The sequence below is a fragment of the Chlamydomonas reinhardtii genome, chromosome 11 (assembly GCF_000002595.2).
Source record: "Chlamydomonas reinhardtii strain CC-503 cw92 mt+ chromosome 11, whole genome shotgun sequence".
Taxonomy (NCBI): domain Eukaryota; kingdom Viridiplantae; phylum Chlorophyta; class Chlorophyceae; order Chlamydomonadales; family Chlamydomonadaceae; genus Chlamydomonas; species Chlamydomonas reinhardtii.
The window spans coordinates 1526620-1543000 of NC_057014.1; the positions used below are offsets into that span (position 1 = coordinate 1526620).

The window sequence follows — 16381 nt, forward strand, 5'->3', positions numbered from 1 at the left end:
TCGCCCTTTAACATTATGCTTTATACAGGGGCTAGTATATGACATACCTGAATGAGACTGAACGGGTTTGCATTAAGCACTTGAACCTTGCGACAGCATCCCGAAGCCCCCCACCTGATATAAATTCTGTCAGCAGACCCCGTGTGAGCACACCCGCTGTAGCACAACCATGTGGAGTGGTCGGGCCTTGTAGGCGCCGGGCCGAGCGCGGCTGGTTCCCGCGCCTGAGCACACGGTGCTCGCGGCGACCAGGTTGCCCGGCAGGCAAGCTTCTGGCACTGCATTTCCGCTGGTGCCTGAGAGCTTCTGGACTTACAAGCCAGGCCCCGTGCTTCTGGCCTGCGCAGTCTGCTTTGGGGCTTCCCTAAAGCCTCCTTGGAGGAGGGGCCATCGGGGCGACCTGGAGTGGCGAGGAGAGCGAAACCTCGCGATCCCTGCGTTCCGAGCCAGCCACAGCAGCATCTTATAACATCACGATAGCATGAGCGCCGCCATGGACGTGGACTCGAAGGCGGAGGCGGGCACGTCCGCCTCGCCGGCCTGTGCCGATGGCTTCAAGCCGGTGCCTTGCGCGCCTGGCGTGGCCGGCCGGACGCACCCCACGCCGCGGACGCGCATCTACTACAACCCAGAGCTCTCGCAGTTCAGCCTGGGCGAGGACCACCCGATGGTGCCGAACCGGCTGCACCTCACGCACAGGCTGGCCGAGCTGTGGGGCCTCTTCGAGGACCCCAACGTCACCATAGTCCGCGAGTACGCGCCGGCCACCACCGCGCAGCTCCGCCGATTCCACACCGATGAGTACATTGCATTTCTAGAGTACCTAGACACTCTGGACCTAACGAGCATGACGCCGGAGGAGCAGCAGGAGAAGCTCGGCGATGACCTCGCCATGTTTGGCCTGTCGGTGTGTAGACCGCCCGGCTCGGGCGGCAGCGGCAGCGACGACGAGGAGGCAAAGGATGCCGCCGAGGCTGCCGCGAAGGACGCGGCCGGGCCCGTGAAGGAGGAGGGCAAGGACGGCGCCACCACAGGGCCGGTGGAGCCGGGGGCTGCGGCTGCGGCCGCGGCTGCCAAGGCCGAGGCGGCCGCAGCGGTGCAGCGGCAGCGAGAGGCTGAGAAGGAGAAGGAACGCGAACGGCAGCGGGTTCGGCAGGAGAAAGCGCAGGTAAGTGCGACGGTTGCGTGTGGGCACCCGGGTGCGGTCGGGGTGGGCGGCAGCATGGCAGGTCTGCCTATGCTGCGATGAGGCATCGGGGGGCCCGGTCGCGTGCCTGGCAGTGAACGCAAGCTGCGTGCAGGGGTTCACTTTTGGGGTTGCCTACTCAGGCCAAAGCCTCATCGGTTGTGCTGCATACCTTGAAAGTCTTGGTCCACTGCGCGTGCTTTGGTGTCGCAGGCCGCAAAGCTGGCCAAGGCTGAGGAGCGGGCTATGGAGGGCCGGGTGGTCAGCTGGGCGGAGGCGGCGGCGGTGCTGAGCTCGGGTGCGTGCGGCGCGGGGCCGGGCGGTGGGTCGGGACCGGCGCGTGTGCTCTGGGTTGCGGGTTGCTGCTGGGTCGTGGGAAGTTGGGTCGTGGGCGGGTGGTTCGTGGGAGGCTGGGTTGTGGGCGTGCACGCGCTCAGCGGCACTCTGCGACCGGCATCGCCACAGGGCGCCACTGCTTCGTGTGTGCGCCTGCTCGACCGCTCCTACGGGACGTCCCCTGGCCTCAAACCGTGTGTAATTGAGGGTGCTGTTTGTGTGTCGTACCGCGCGCACGCAGGCGAGATCCCGAAGTTTGCGCTTCCGGCCAACTTCCTAGACCTGGGCCGGACCATCGCGCGCAAGGTGCGTGGGCCAACGCAACTTGATCGGGGTGGGGCGCGGTTGTGAGGGGTTTGTCAAGTGAATGGGATAACGCTTCACAGCGTGAGCGCGTGGCTTGGCAAGCTAGCGTGGACTGGGCCCGGTGGCCCAAGCCCGCGTGGCGGGCTGCCGACTCATGCATTGCATGATATCTAGTGTTGCGATAGCCAACAGACAAAATGAAACGTGCGCCTGGTGCTCCTCACACGCATGCCAAAGCGCCCGCGGTGCACCCTCCCCGTGCGCCGGGCAGGTTCTGGGTCTGGCGCCCGACGAGGCCCTGACGCCGGCTCAGGAGGAGGCGCTGGCGGACAAGCTGCGCCGGCACATTGCCCAGGTGGGCGGGTGGGTGGGTGGGCGGGCAGGGAGGCGGCGCGGCGGGGCGGGGCAGGGAGGCGGCAGACGGGAGGTCGGGAGGGCAAGGAGAGCAGGGAGGTGGGAGGCGGAAAGCTGGCCGTCAAGGGGGGCGGGTGGGCGGGCAGGGGTGTGCAATCTCGTGCGGGTGTCAGGTGATGATTGGCGAGGGCGTTGTTGCGTGGCGTGCGGGCCGCGCTGAGGGCGGCATGGACCAGGCGGCCGCTCCGGACACCGGACACTGCCACCCGGCATTTAAACATTATGCGCAATGGCGGAAAGCACTGCACGTGGACTTCACGTGACGCTGTTGATAGCCTGTGTCACCCACCACCTGGCTACCCCGGCCCGCCTCGCGCCCACAGGCGCTGCAGCGGAACCCAAACATGCTCACCGGCGGGCCCTCCGCCACCGCCGCCGCGTCCAACAACGGATCGGCCGCGACGGCTGGCAGCCAGGCACGCAGCCTGGGCGGCGCGTTCGCGGGGCGACAGATGGTGCCGCCGGGGCAAGCCGGCAAGCCCGCCAAGTGAGTGTGGGCTTTACCGTATGTTACAGAGCACAGAAGCAGAGGAGATACGCAGGACGTGGTCCCGTATGTGCGCAACTTGTTATGGGCTGCTTGGGTCGTGATCGTTATAATTTATGTGTAATGATATGAAACTCGGTCGTCGGGATTAATAAGCTGGGCTGGTCCGACATGGGCCCGGTCGTTAGCTCGGTGTCGCAAATTCGGGCTCGTTGGAACCGGCGCGGCTTGCAGGTCGGTTTGCAGGTCGGCTTGCCCCTTTTGGCCGCTGACCTGGAGTCCCTTGCGCCTTTGCGCGTGCAGGACAACTACCGAAGGGGGAGGCGGAGGAAAAGGCGGCGGCGGCGGTGGAGGCGGCGGCGGCGGTGGGGGCGGCGGCGGCGGCGGCGGAGGCGGCAGTGCCAAGAAGCGAAAGCCCGAGGGCGGCGGCGGTGGCGGCGGCGGTGGCGGCGGCGGCAAGGGCAAGAGCAAGAGTAAGAAGAAGCGGCGATCGTCGTACAGCGACGACGACGACGAGGAGGAAGATGCGGAGATCAGTGACGAGGATGATGATGAGCCCAAGGCGGCGGCGGGCGGCGAGGGCGAGGAGCGGGAGGGCGCGCGGCGGCCGTCGCGCCAGGCGGCACGAACCGTGGCGGCGCTCACCAACGCCGTCAGGTGTGTGGCTTGGGTGCCAAGGGGGCGTGTGGGTTGGGGCGTGTCGATAATTCCGACGGGCAGGGCCGTTGCCCGGTGTCATCCAGGTAGGAATGGGAGTGCGGGGGGCGTGAACTGGGCGGCACGAACGGACGCCGCCTGGACCCAGCAGCAACAGCAGTGGCGGCGGCAGTGGCGGCAACGGCGGCACGGCTCACGCACTGCCCGCACTGCCCACTTACGGTTTTCATGGATGGCTCTACACAGTGAAGCGTAACGGCGCTGTTGGATTACAGGCTCATGGCTGTGTTGCAGTATATCGCTCAAGTCTTAACCCCACAACTGTAGCCTCTTTCCGAAGGCCTGCCAGTCGTTGGCGCATGGTCCTTGGGTTCGTGTCCGTGGCCGAAACCCCCGTGACTCCAACATCCCCGCTGCCCCTCAGGCGCACGGAGGCGGAGGAGAGCGAGGAGGAGGAGGACGACGAGGAGGAGGAGGATGAGGGCAGTGACGATGAGGGTGGAGACTGCCCCATATTCCCCGGCCTGCTTAAATACGTCGGCCTGCAGGTGCGGGGCTGCGACGCGGGAGTGCGATTGTTTATGATACAATTTTTCGGGTACAAGGGTTGGGAAATGCACGATGGCCTCTTGCCGCGTGGCGCGCCACCTCATCGCCGCCGCTCTGTGTGTGCCACACCCACACGGCCACCCTCACCACCCCTCATCCACACCCTAATCACGCCGCCCACACCTCACCCGCCGCCTCCCCTCTCAACATCATCCCGGCTTGAATCATCATGAATGTACCCTCCCCCCTTCCCCTTCTCCTCAGGCCGCCGGCTCCATCCTGGCTGCTCGCGACCTGGCGAGCGGCGCCTGTGACGTGGCCGTACACTGGGGCGGCGGCATGCACCACGGTGGGTGCGGGAGGCGCCGCCGGGGGGGTTTACATTTATGAATGGGGGGCAACCAGCTCAAAGCCTTTCCACGGCATATTGCATGAAGCAGGGCCAACTCGAAGCCAGCTCTAAAGCAACTAAGTAGTACCTCAAGTAGTACGCGGGGAATGCGCTGGCCCGGGGCCGCGGGCGTGGGCGGCAGGCATTCACACCGCAACGCCGCACGTGTGGCCCTGGTTTGCAGTCCAAGGCATAACGCATGAAGCAGGACGTGCAGGCCCTGTGTCCTCTTCGCATTGCAGCCCTTACATGGCCCATACGGCCTGCATTGTTGGCACCGCCCGGGCTCGGGTGTTGTCACATTAGCTAGTTCACGCCTTCTCTTCCCTCCGCTCCTCTCCTTGCCCCCTGGCTGCCATCCGCTGCTGCTGTAGGCATGCCGTACCGCGCCTTCGGCTTCTGCTATGTGAACGACTTGGTCCTGGCGGTGCTGGAGCTGATGCAGGGGTGCGGCCGAGTGCTGTACATCGGTGAGTGATGAGTGGCTTGAGAGGGGGAGGCAGGGGAAGAGAGGAAGGGGAAAGAGGGGAAGAGGGAGGGGGAGAGAGGGAGGACAGGAGAGGACAGGAGAGGACAGAAGAGAGGACAGAAGAGAGGACAGAAGAGAGGACAGAAGAGAGGACAGAAGAGAGGACAGGGACAGGGACAGGGACAGGGACAGGGACAGGGACAGGGACAGGGACAGGGACAGGGACAGGGACAGGGACAGGGACAGGGACAGGGACAGGGACAGGGACAGGGACAGGGACAGGGACAGGGACAGGGACAGACAAGAGGCTACGAGCTGCGTGCCTTATCGCGTGTGGTGGTGGCGATCGGCTGCTGTTTGCACTTGCCAGGTAGGACACGGATCCTCGCATCACCCTCACCCTCACGCTCACCCTGCCCGCCCCTGCCCGCCCCTGCCCTGCCCCCAACCTCCCTTCATCAGACATCGACGTGCACCACGGTGACGGCGTGGAGACGGCCTTCAAGCGCAGTGAGAAGGTGCTGTCCATCAGCTTGCACAAGTGGGACGACGGAAGGATGCAGGTGCGGGGGGTTTGTAAATACCAGCCCAAACTAAACCAAACCCGATGGGGGTCAGCCGCGGCCCGGTAGGGGGTAGGGGGGTCAGCCATTCATGAGAACGGTTTGTACGAGGGAGGAAGGAGTTTGGGGGTGGGGGCTTGTCCGCTCCTGTGGCCCTTTTCCTCAAACGCCTTGCCTCTCCGACCCCCGACCTCTGCAACCTCCCAAACCCCCTCACCATCATCTCGTCATTATGAATCATGAACGGTAACGCCCCACCTGCAGGCCTCCATCGACACGCTGAATCACGGCAAGCCCCAGCGCCCCGTTTTCTTCCCCGGCACCGGCAAGAAGAACGACCTCGGGGAGGGGCAGGGCAAGTGAGTGCCGCCGCGTGCGTGTCGGGGGGCACTTGGCTCCCTTTTTGGCTGTCTGTAGATAAGAAAAGGAGACAGTCAACAACAAGGCTGGACTTTTAAACAATTAAAGAATTTGGCTACGGATCAAATCTGCGCCGGACCTTGGCCAGCTTGCCTAGTCGGTGGGAACACACACGCGTATTGTGTATTGTAAATCACGCTGCGTTCACGGCAGCGCTCCCTCACCGCTCTCGTGCCTTCCTCCCCGCCGCCCGCACTGCCGGCTGCTCCCTGTTCCGAATGCTCTTACCTTGTTCCTCCTATGGCCTAACCTCGCAACCCCTGGCTGCAACCGCCACAACCGCAGGTACTACACGGTCAATGTGCCGCTGCAGGATGACATCCAGGTGTGTGTAGATGTGTGCGTGCGAGTGTGTGTGTGTGTGTGTGTGTGTGTGTGTGTGTGTGTGTGTGTGTGTGTGTCGTGTGTAGTGTGTAGTGTGGAATGTGTGTCAAGGGAAAGGGAAACACGCCCAGATGCAAGGGTGCAGCCTGAGCCTCGACCAAGGGTGCAGCCACCGTGCCGGCGGTGACTTGTAAATTGTTATCATCTCCAGGCACTTGCGCATTTCTCCTGCAATCCCAACTGCCTTCCGCACCCCACCTCCGCAGGACGACTCCTACTACGCCGTGTACAGCTCGGTGGTGAAGGCGGCCTTTGAGAAGTTCAAGCCGCAGGTGCGGTTGGGAATTGCGGTTGGGGTTTGGGTTGGGTGGCGGGAGTTGCAAAGATGGTTGGAAAGCGGTACAGGATGGGGGATGTGTGGATGTGTGGATGTGTGGATGTGGGTAGCCGCCCATGGAAGGCGGTGGGGGCGGGTGGGAGTTATCCCCAGCATGCCTGTTGCCACCAACACACCCCCGCCACCCCCCTATTGTCTACCGCCTACCACTCCCTCAAGAATGTACCCCCCTCTGACGCCGCGCCCCCTCACCCCCTGGTCTACCGTCTACCACTTAACTAATCATGAATGTAACCCCCTCAGTTATACTACTATTCCTGGCTACGCCTTCAATTATTGAGTAACCATGAATGTAAACCCCTCTTTGATCACAGGCGGTGGTGCTGCAGTGCGGCTGCGACAGTGTGGCGGGTGACAAGCTGGGCCGCTTCAACCTGTCCATACGGGGACACGCCAGGTGCGGGCGGGCGTGACTGCTGGTGCCGTGGTGTCGGGCGGCAGCGGGGACGGGGCGGGGCTGGGCTGGTGGGCGGAGGCGGGGCAGGGCGGAGCGGGGCGGAGGCGGGGCAGGGGCGAGGCGGGGCGAGGGCGGGGCGAGGGGGGGTGGTTGTAAATACCAGCCCAAACTAAACCAAAACCAACGAAAACGAGCGGAGCTAGGGGAGCTGGGAGGAGGCAAGCCGGCGGCACGACAGAGGCGCTCGAAGGCAGCTGCTGCCGGCGCAGGCCGCAGGCCGGGTGGCTGCGCGGCTGAGCGCCTGGCGTTACATGGAGCGCCAGGCGCTCATGGGCCGTGGAGGGGAGCTGTGAATTGGAAATTGCTCTCCCCGGAAAACCGGGTACGGCACGGTGTCAAGCGAGCGCCGCTGCCGCTGCCGCTAGCCATGCACGGCGTCACTGGGCATGCACCCCACGCACCCCACGCACGCCACGCACGCCACGCGGCCGCAGGTGTGTGGAGCTGGTGCGGGACCTGTGCCGCAGCGGCGGCTGCGAGTCCGGCCCGGGCGCGGGGCGCGGCGGCGCCGACTGGCGCATCCCGCTGCTGGTCACGGGCGGCGGCGGATACACGCCGCCGCTGGTGGCGCGGTGCTGGGCGCTGGAGACGGCAGTGCTGTTGGGCCGGAGCCTGAGCGAGCAGATGCCGGCGCCGGTGGCGGAGGCGGACGACCTCAAAGACCTGGGGCCGTCCTACTTCAAGTGAGTGCTGGTTTGGACTCGCCTCGCCAAAAGCATTTCTGCGTGATGGCGGGATGACGCGGGGTGGGGTGGGATGGGGCGGCTTGTTTATTTTTGTCGTGGGGCTGTGAGGCAAAGGGAAAGGCTTGGCCGGCCAGGAGTCGGCTGGTGTTGGAAGGGCTCCGGCTATCTTAAAGGAGGTCGGTCTTCAAAATGTGTTGCTCATGGTGGGCATCGTGCTTCTAGTCTGACAGGCAGCTTAGCCTGAGCCCGCTGTTCGTAAGCCGCTGCACGCGTGTATGCATGCAACGCAGGGAGCGGGAGGGCTCGCTGCTGCGTGCGCCCGCCGCGCCCTACAGCATGTGCCTGGACACGATCTGGGAGCCCAACAAGGCCCGTGAGTGGTGGCGGTGGTGGTGGTGCTGACGGTGGTGGCGCTGTGCGTTGTGTGTGTGCTAGGGTGCTGGGGTCGTGCTGCGGACAGTGGTTATGGCAATGCAACAGGCAGTACTCACGTGGGTGGGCATTGCGTCCGGGGGCTTGGCACAAGTCACTCATTACCGTCACTCCCCCTGCCCCCGTTAGACCACATGACTTTCTTGGTAGCGCCCGGTCTGATCTGCCGCAACAACTTGTCAACATCTTCTCGTTATAATTGAATCATGCATGGAACCCCACCCCCACCCCACAGACAAGCAAATGGACTCAGACTACAGCCTCACGCGCCTGGCAGGTGCGGACGGCGGGTAATTGTCATTGCGGTCGTAGCAGTTGCAGCAGTAGCAGCAGCTGTAGCAGTAGCAGCAGTGGCAGTGGCAGTTGCACAGCAGTAGCATAGCAACACCAGGCCAGTTTGCCCGCTCACGTCGTCAACAACACCCATACCTGCGCAAAGCAAACGCGTTCCCTCCTGCCTCCCTCCCTCCTGCGCCTTCCCTCCCTCCCTCCTCCCTCCAACCCCGCCACAGGTTACCTCACACAGAACCTCGGCCGCATCGTGCTGCGGGACCCCGCCGCCGCAGCCGCAGCCAAGGAGGCGGCGGCCGCTGCCAAGGAGGCCGAGGAGGCCGCAAAGGAGGGCAAGGACAAGGACGGCAAGGAGGGCAAGGAGGAGGGCAAGGAGGCGGCGGCGCCCGCCAAGCCCAAGCGCAAGAAGAACACGGGGCCGGGTGTGCCGGACCCGCTGCGCCACCTGACGGCGCCCAGCGCCTATCCGGATGCCGAGGACTACATCGAGGTAAGGGGGGTTACGTTCATGATTACTTAAGAAGTTAAGCGGGTTGTAGATACCCGCCAAAACCCGTTGCAAAAGAGCGAGGAGGAGAGTATGGCCTAGGGGTAGTTCACCCCAAAACTGGGGGGGGGAAGGGCGGGGTTGTGGGGCGTGGCGTGGCATGGATTTGCGCGGGGTCGTGTGGCGGGGCGCGCGTGCACTTGGGGATTGTGTTGGTGCGGCAATATGTTTGGTGCCAAGATGTAACGTTTGGGGAAGGCGTGGAATTCTGGGACTTTTTGGTGGGTGTGGCACTCTGTGTCGAAGGGGGCAGCATGCCACGTTTGATGCCGGGAAGGAACTGCATCGTGCGCACTCCCACATGTATCTTCAAATTCCTTTGTTGTCTTTTTTCCTGCGCAGGACCAGAAGGAGCGTGTGACGGAGAACGCGCCGTGGATCAAGTTCATCCCGCCGCCGGCGCCGCAGAAGGGCCGCAAGGGCGCAGCCGCCAAGGACGCCGCAGCTGCCAAGGACGGCGGCAAGGGCACCGCAGCAGGCAAGGGCGCCGCCGGCGCGGCATCGCCGGCTCCGGGCAAGGGCGGCGCCGGCACGGATGCGGCCGGCAAGCAGGGCGCGGCGGGGGCGGCGGCGTCTGCGAGCCTCTCGCCGGGTGGCGCCGTCTCGACCATTCCCGGCCTACCCACCATTCTGCCCTACCGGCCCAAGTCGACAGGGAGTGGCACGCAGCAGGCCTCGCAGGTCGCGTCGACGGCGGCGGCAGCACCTAGTGCGGCTGAGCCGGCGGCAACGGAGGCGAGTGCGGCGGCGGCACCGGCGGCGGCACCGGCGCCGGCGCCGGCGCCCGCGGCGGCGGAGGGCGACGCGGCGGCTGTGGAGGTCAAGGAGGAGGTCACGGCAATGACGGAGTGAATGCGACGCAGGTGCTTTTGGCTTACGAGGGATGGACTACGGTATATGGGGCGGTTTGCGTTGTGGAATGTGTGACTGGGTGTACGAGCGCGCGTGTTGAACGCGGGTGGTGTCTTGGACACGGGCAACCTACAGCTGTACGGGGAGTCGTATGGCAGGTTCTGTAGGAACGATGTGACAGGGTAAAGGGTAGAGGCAAGTGGCTTAGTCCCGAGGAACGACTTACTCCGGGCCCGGGCACCGATGCCTGGCGGGGACCTGTGGGGAGTCGGCAGCTTCTAACGCGGCGAGCACCGACTGGCGCGGATAATGTGGCGGACGGAGTTGGCACCGATACGCGACGCTGGGTGGCGTTTCTATGTGACGATATGGCTGCACGGTACACGAGAGCAGTTCAAGTGCATTTGTGCAGGGTTGTTCCGAGGACTGCTGGGAAGGAAGGCGGAGGAGCTGTCAGCAGGCTGGCTGGTAGCGGGTGGGCCGCTCCGGGAACTACGCGGCGTGAAGCACAGGACTGGTTCACGCGATATCTGGGGGGGCCATGGAAACCGTGCAACAGAGCGCATGTAGTACACATATGAGTGGTATGAGAGCGGCTCGGAGCTCAAGAAACGACCCGAAAGGGGGGGGGGGGCGGCATGGCCAGCTGCTAGGTGGCAGATGGGGCCCACATGCGAGCTGCTGGGAGCTGCTGCTCGAATGTCTCGCCCCGGCCCAGCGCATGAATTCACAACATATTGTACGCTTACTGAGCAAAGACATAACCCTTCTGCACTGGTGCACCGCTGCCCGGAGACAGCTCAGGCTTTCTAGAAACAGAGGTTCATTCTTTTCGCCGAGCTGCTACAATGGATCCCTACGCATCCTCAAGACAACGGAACAAGGGAAAATTTGCGGTGGTCGATGAGTTCTTAGGCCCCAACGAGTCGCCCCCGCAACCCATGGTACGCGGCTGTCGCTCTGTCGCTAGCTAGGGGCGCGCTGTATGCCCGCATGCCCTCGTTGTCGTTCTGCTAAGGATAGTAGTGTACGCTTGCAAGTTTGCGGCCTCATGCCCGACTGGCGTCCGCGCCCGCACCTCCCTGCACATTCCATCCGCCGTTGACACCATCTCGCTCGTCGCGCACCTGCCCACCTAAAATCGCCTCTGCGTGCTGCGCGCAAACTTCCCGCAGGACGAGGCCGAGCAGGAGGCGCTCATTCGCGAGTTCGAGGCCATCTCCGCCTCCAGTCGGCGCATGTGGCAGCTAGTGTGGGGCCTGGTAGCGCTGAGCGGAGCCGCCTTCTACGCCTGGAGTGCATGGCAGCAACACGTGGAGCCGTGGGGCGTGGTGGGTGGCGTGTGATGGGTGGCGGAGTGGCCGCGCGATGTGGTGGGTGCGGCTGCGATCTTGTTGCTGGGGTGTGTGTGCCAGGATCCCTGGGCCGCAGTGAACGGCTCCCTAGTCAATGCGGGGCGCGGTGGATGGATAGACGGCGTAGCCGTACACATCACGCACCGTATCTTCGATATCTCAACCTTCCTCCCCTGCTGCTGCTGCTGCTACTGCTGCTGTCATGCCGCTTCCAGAGGTACACGGGCGTGTTCCGCCCCGTGTTGGACAGCTCGGGCGCGGCGGTGGCGGTGCTGGCCAGCCAGGCGGCGGCCATGGCGTTGGCGGCGGCGGCGCTGCTCAGCAACGTGCCGCCCAAGGGTGGGTGGGTGTGCTGGGGATTTGGGGCGTGGGTTTGGGGCGGGCGTGGGTTTGTGCCGTCCTAGGTGGGCGGGATAGCTGACCCCAATCCCAACCAAACCAGGGGGGATGGGGCCAAAGGCGGCAGGAGCTGTCAGGGTGAAGGCACGTAGAGGGGCGCGTGCGAGGTGGGGTCGGCACGCGAGGCCGCTGCAGACGTGTGCGTGGCGGTGGCTTCATGGCATGTAGGCCGACAGCGTCACCGGGGTGGCAGGTGTGCCACAGGCTAGGGAGGACGCTTCTCTCTAGCAGACACTTGCGCTGCCCCACAACTTCACACCGCATCGCATGCTATACTACTGTTCCTGGCTACGCCTTCACTTTTTAAATAGTCATCAATGTAACCTCGCACCCGCACCCCGCACCCCGCAGGCCACCGGGAGCTGGGCTGCATGCCGATGGCGTCGCGGCAGCGGCTGCTGGGGCTCACGGGCGCGGCGGTTGGGTGCGCGGGCGCGGCGTTCTGGTTCAGCGCCATGTGGCGGCTGGCTAAGCGGTTTGGGTGGGAGGTGAGGCCGGGAGAACGATGCGTACGAGGGCGCGGGCGCTGCATGCGCATTCGGGCCCTGCACGCCCGGATCGAGACCTACCCTACCCTATGCCGCACACACATTTTTGCACCTTGTCGGCTCGTCGCACTCGAGACTTGTACCCGCCGCATTGTGCCGCCGCCGCCCCGCGCTGCGCCTCCGTGTGCCGCCATCTCATCCCGTGCCCTTAATCACTCCCTTCCCCACGATCAGCTCCCCCCTGGCTACAATGCCGCATTCTTCTTCCGTGTTAATCTTGAATGTAACCAAACGCCCTCCCACAGAACGGCGTGCACCTGGAGGCGCTGTGGCTGCCCACACTGCCCGTCACGTGCTGCCTGCTGTGCACCTACGTGGCCAGCAGCCTGGGAGACACGGAGAAGCAGGTGGGGGAGGGGCGGTGGGGCAGGGCACTGGGGGTGGGGTGGGGTGGGGGTCATACCACCCCCAAGAAGGTGTACGAGAGACGTGGGGATGCAGTTGAGGGCGGCAGGGAGCGGGTCATGCTTGAAGGACGCTGGGGGACGGCCCTGGTGTGGTGTGGCAGGGCTCTGGGTTGGGGCTCTCGGACCGAGGCTTTGTTGGCAATGCGGCATGGGGAGGGTTGCGCTGTGGAAGCTTGGGCAGCAGTTTGCAGCAGCTGCTTCTTATGGTTTGGTTCTTCCTGTCAAGCACTTCGCAGCTAGCAGTGCCGCTTTATGCGTGTCGTCACAAGGGAACGCCTGCCTCTCCCCCGCGCGTGTGACAGGTACAAAACCTCCGAGACATGCGGTACCGCTTTAAGAAGGCGTAGACGCCAGCAGCAGGCAGCAAGGCCGCAATGACAGAGCCGTGCTCTTGGCCAGCAAGCGCAGAGCTTTGCAGTGGAACTAACGCATAGCATGTGGTATCATTACATGCGGGTACTGTAGTTGGGCTTTCGATCAGGCCTGGGAGGCCTGTCGTAGATTCTCCACGGGATCAGGCACCGTGTCAGGATCATGCATATGAGTCATTAATCCATTCGTTGTCGGCTGATTGGAATGCATGCACATCGCCTCACATTGCAAGGGCCCTGGCACGCGACACAAATTGTAACCCGCGTTGTCGAGTGGTCTCCAGTGGATGCGGCATGAAGCTCATTGGCACCTTAGCCCCAATGCAGCACGTGGGACAGGCGTGGGAACCCCCAGCCCCAGTCATGAGTCCTGTCAGCACAACCAGCAGCCCGAGTCAGTAAACTGCATGCACCAGTCCGCCAGCCAAAATGCCAAGTCATAGGTGTCGTGTGACGCTAGAATGTACCACACGGCCCTGACCTGCAGACACAGCTCCCAGCCTCCCCTGCCAGCTTCACACACCTTTACATCGCCTCAGTCGGCAGTCCCCACGCACCCTCCGCCGGTAGTCATACTAGTCATACTTATGCGGAGCGCTCGGCTTCGGCCACAGAAGCTTCGCTTGACGTGCGCTAGCACCGTTCCGGTAATGTTGTGCTACCGCCCGGCGCCCGGTGTTGGTTACGACCACCGGGGCGTAGCTGCACCCCGCATGCAAGCGCAGCCGCTCGCGCCACGCCTCCACGGCACCGGGCCGCCGAGGCGCCGGGCCGCCCGCTCCCTGCACACCAGCTTTCCCATCTTCCAGGCTCCCCAGCGGACCTCCCAGTGGCGCGCATCATACCCTTTTCTTCCAGGCTCCCCAGCGGACCTCCAAGTCGGCCAGTCGCCGGAGCTGAGTCCCAGTGGCGCGCAACACACACAGCCTCAGTAGCGCATGTGCATAGGCACGCCAGCCAGGTCCTGAAGAAGCAATACGGTAAGGGAAAGCGAGCAGGCCGCCGAATGATCAGGCACCGTGTGCGGCAAAGCAGCAGGCCTGCTGAGGCTGAGGCCGGCAACATATTCGTCTCGGCGACGATGCAACGTCCCCCACTCCCCCCATGATGCAGCGGCCTATGAGCGGCCCTTGGCGGCATCGGGTGAATGCGCAGCACGGGAGGATGCGTATGGGGAACGTACGAGGCAAATGTGTGCGTGTGGCTAAGCACCCGCACCTGCAATTTGGTCTGGACCTGTCGCTATGACTAGTTGCCCTGGCGGATCCGAAGACCCCATCAGTACCAGTCCTACCCCTGCTGAGAGGCTGGCACGTGGGTTGCCGAACAGGGACGCACGTGTGATGAACGTCTTTACACACCGACCTGCAGCTTGGTCTGGAGCCAGGGGATTATGAAGGCCAGGCACCAGCCCAGCAGCGCCACCAGGACCAGCAGCACCGGCCGCGGCGTGACGCGGATGGCGCCGGCGATGATGGCGGTGGCTGGCAGCGGGAATGCCTTGATGATGGCGTTGTTGTGGCCAAACGCCGCCAAGTGCTCCGACAGCAGCTGCGCGATGAGATAGTTTGTTGTGGCGACAGCGCTGGCAATCACGTGGCGTTGCATCTTGTCACTGCATGATTGCGATTACGGGTATCTCTAGCCGGGAATAGGGGCGGCTGACAATCACACCGCTGAACTATGGTGTATCGGGCAGCTCTATGGCTTGTACTGGCGCATGGATCCGTGTTTGGGCCGTGCATGGTGTAACGACACGTACTCTCTCAGACTCGGACTGGGCGGTATCACAACACGTATCAAGGATGGAGAACCCGTAACTTTCTTGCTGGGACATGATCACGAGTGAACCAGCAGCTGCCCACTCCCTCGCCCTATATCCAAGCCCCCGCCCTGCCTGTACCGCCCACCCACCTGGTCCTGCAGCTCCTGCGGCTGCGCCGCGCCCCACTCGTCAAACTGCTTCTTGAAGGCCGAGCGCAGCGTGTTGTTGCTCTCGCCCTGTGGCCATGTGCACACGGAAGCATTCGCGGCAAGTGCAGATGTGGATACCAAACGACCAGGTGGGCCAGCTAGGACGACTCATGCGAGAACACGTACGCAAGCAAACATACCAGAAAGTGCTTCATCAATTACGGTGCGCCCATGCATGTGGCTACGCTGCGGGCCGCCTTCACCCCGTGCAACCGCAGCCAGCAGCCCTTCCCTGACCCGCCCCGTCCTATGGGCCCGCCCGTTCATGAGCCCCATCCTACACCACGACTCCAAGAGGCATCCCTTCCCAGCGCACCGTGTAGTCGAAGGCGGCAGTGCCCACGTCGTCCGGCAGCTGGAAAATCTTGCGCGCCCAACGCTTCACGATCTGGCCGCCCGAGGCCATGGCCAGGTGCTGTGTGTACACGTGCGCCAGCAGCAGCGCCGGGGAGCTGCGGCCCAGGCTGGCGAGGTGGGCCTGGAGAGGGTGTGGAGTTAGGGGGTGCAGGCGCGGATGCAGGAGTGATTGTTGTGGGATATGTGTTAATGTGCGTGTGTGGGGGGGGGGGGCTGAGGGGGTGTCTGGGGGCTCTCAATAGGGGTGTGGCGGAAGTGTTGCGCGGATAGGACTTGGGCGGGGCTGCGAGTTGAACGGGTCAGGGCAGAGGAGACGGAGGTGCGTGGCCAGCAGGCTGGCACCGCCCATCCGGCCCGCCTGGAGACGCCTGCTGCTGCGAGGCATGCCTCACACTTACCGTACACCCTACTACACACACGCACCTCATAGTCCTTGAGCGCTTGGCTCTTGGTCCCCAGCTGCGCCTGCCAGGTCGCCCCCAGATAGTGCTGAACGTCCTGCTTGAAGCCTGGCGCCCGGTACAGCCCGCCCTTGAGCACGTCCTTGAATTTTGACACGTCTGCGAGCGCACGAGCGAGCGAGCGAGCGAGCAAGGGTAATCTATAACGTGAAGCCGTGTATGCGCGCGGAGCTTAAACGTGCACGCGTCACGACACCACAGGGGTGCGACACCACTGGGGATGGCACACGGCGCTGGGGAACGAGCGCGCCGGGCAGGCGTCGGGCGGAGCGCCAGAGGCCTGGACCCATGTCCGCAGCCTACCCACCGGCGTCGCCTTTTTTGAGAGCCTATGAGTTTGGGCATTGGCGGGGCAAGCGTCAATGCAGGCCTGCGCGGCGTCGTGCCATGGGTGTTGCAGGTCGCCCAAAGAGTTCTTTGCCGACCCTGAGCCAACCATACCTCATCCAGAGCTGCTTCTAGCGCCACAAATACATAGTAGAAGCACCCGAGCGCCTTCGCGTAGAGGTCCTTGTCGGAGAACAGAGCAATGAGCCTCGCGTTCACCAGCGAATTGCTAACGTTGTGTATCTGCACAGTGTCAGTAGTATGGATAAAGTATGGCACAATCGTTTAGAAAAGCCGCTTGCTTCTCGCACCTTGCGGGACGCCTTGCTGAGCCGTTTCGTGAGCGGCTCGGCCTCTGGCTCGCTGCCCGCAGTAGCTTTTGCATCCGACATTGTTCTGTAAAAAGATTAAGGTACTT

The 16381-nt window shown here is 63.8% G+C and overlaps 3 protein-coding genes across 3 annotated transcripts; 2 read left to right on the forward strand and 1 right to left on the reverse strand.

The window, feature by feature from the left end:
- The first annotated feature begins 31 nt into the window (after positions 1–31).
- CHLRE_11g467751v5 (uncharacterized protein) lies at positions 32–10367 on the forward strand. The gene is made up of 20 exons (XM_043067511.1): positions 32–264; positions 348–1168; positions 1400–1484; positions 1764–1828; positions 2100–2183; positions 2566–2729; positions 3033–3386; positions 3811–3934; positions 4200–4284; positions 4701–4796; positions 5258–5358; positions 5623–5717; positions 6064–6103; positions 6369–6434; positions 6814–6896; positions 7391–7639; positions 7933–8015; positions 8310–8351; positions 8587–8855; positions 9255–10367. The coding sequence occupies exons 2-20, from the start codon at positions 494–496 to the stop codon at positions 9762–9764; spliced, it is 3270 nt and encodes a 1089-aa protein (XP_042919507.1). The 5' UTR covers positions 32–264; positions 348–493; the 3' UTR covers positions 9765–10367.
- A 144-nt stretch (positions 10368–10511) lies between these two features.
- Positions 10512–13543, forward strand: CHLRE_11g467752v5 (uncharacterized protein). Its single transcript, XM_043067512.1, has 6 exons — positions 10512–10708; positions 10940–11095; positions 11335–11458; positions 11870–12006; positions 12312–12413; positions 12776–13543. The coding sequence occupies exons 1-6, from the start codon at positions 10613–10615 to the stop codon at positions 12818–12820; spliced, it is 660 nt and encodes a 219-aa protein (XP_042919508.1). The 5' UTR covers positions 10512–10612; the 3' UTR covers positions 12821–13543.
- Positions 13544–13545: 2 nt separating this feature from the next.
- Positions 13546–16371, reverse strand: CHLRE_11g467753v5 (uncharacterized protein). Its single transcript, XM_001699463.2, has 8 exons — positions 16275–16371; positions 16078–16206; positions 15944–15965; positions 15599–15735; positions 15135–15296; positions 14759–14845; positions 14210–14395; positions 13546–13808 (listed from the first exon to the last, which is right to left on the reverse strand). Exons 1-8 carry the CDS (start codon positions 16353–16355, stop codon positions 13773–13775), a joined length of 840 nt encoding a protein of 279 aa, XP_001699515.2. The 5' UTR covers positions 16356–16371; the 3' UTR covers positions 13546–13772.
- Positions 16372–16381: the final 10 nt, after the last annotated feature.

Excerpts from the sequence above, each read along its gene's own strand:
- CHLRE_11g467751v5 (XM_043067511.1), top strand. The coding sequence starts at position 494 with ATGGACGTGGACTCGAAGGCGGAGGCGGGCACGTCCGCCTCGCCGGCC. Across the intron at positions 8,016-8,309 it reads CTGGGAGCCCAACAAGGCCC|ACAAGCAAATGGACTCAGAC; the intron begins GTGAGTGGTGGC and ends CCCACCCCACAG. Across the intron at positions 8,352-8,586 it reads CAGCCTCACGCGCCTGGCAG|GTTACCTCACACAGAACCTC; the intron begins GTGCGGACGGCG and ends ACCCCGCCACAG.
- CHLRE_11g467752v5 (XM_043067512.1), top strand. The coding sequence starts at position 10,613 with ATGGATCCCTACGCATCCTCAAGACAACGGAACAAGGGAAAATTTGCG. Across the intron at positions 11,096-11,334 it reads ACGTGGAGCCGTGGGGCGTG|AGGTACACGGGCGTGTTCCG; the intron begins GTGGGTGGCGTG and ends TGCCGCTTCCAG. Across the intron at positions 11,459-11,869 it reads CAGCAACGTGCCGCCCAAGG|GCCACCGGGAGCTGGGCTGC; the intron begins GTGGGTGGGTGT and ends CGCACCCCGCAG.
- CHLRE_11g467753v5 (XM_001699463.2), bottom strand. The coding sequence starts at position 16,355 with ATGTCGGATGCAAAAGCTACTGCGGGCAGCGAGCCAGAGGCCGAGCCG. Across the intron at positions 15,966-16,077 it reads TAGAAGCAGCTCTGGATGAG|GCTCTCAAAAAAGGCGACGC; the intron begins GTATGGTTGGCT and ends CCAAACTCATAG. Across the intron at positions 14,846-15,134 it reads CTGCCGCCTTCGACTACACG|GGCGAGAGCAACAACACGCT; the intron begins GTGCGCTGGGAA and ends ACATGGCCACAG.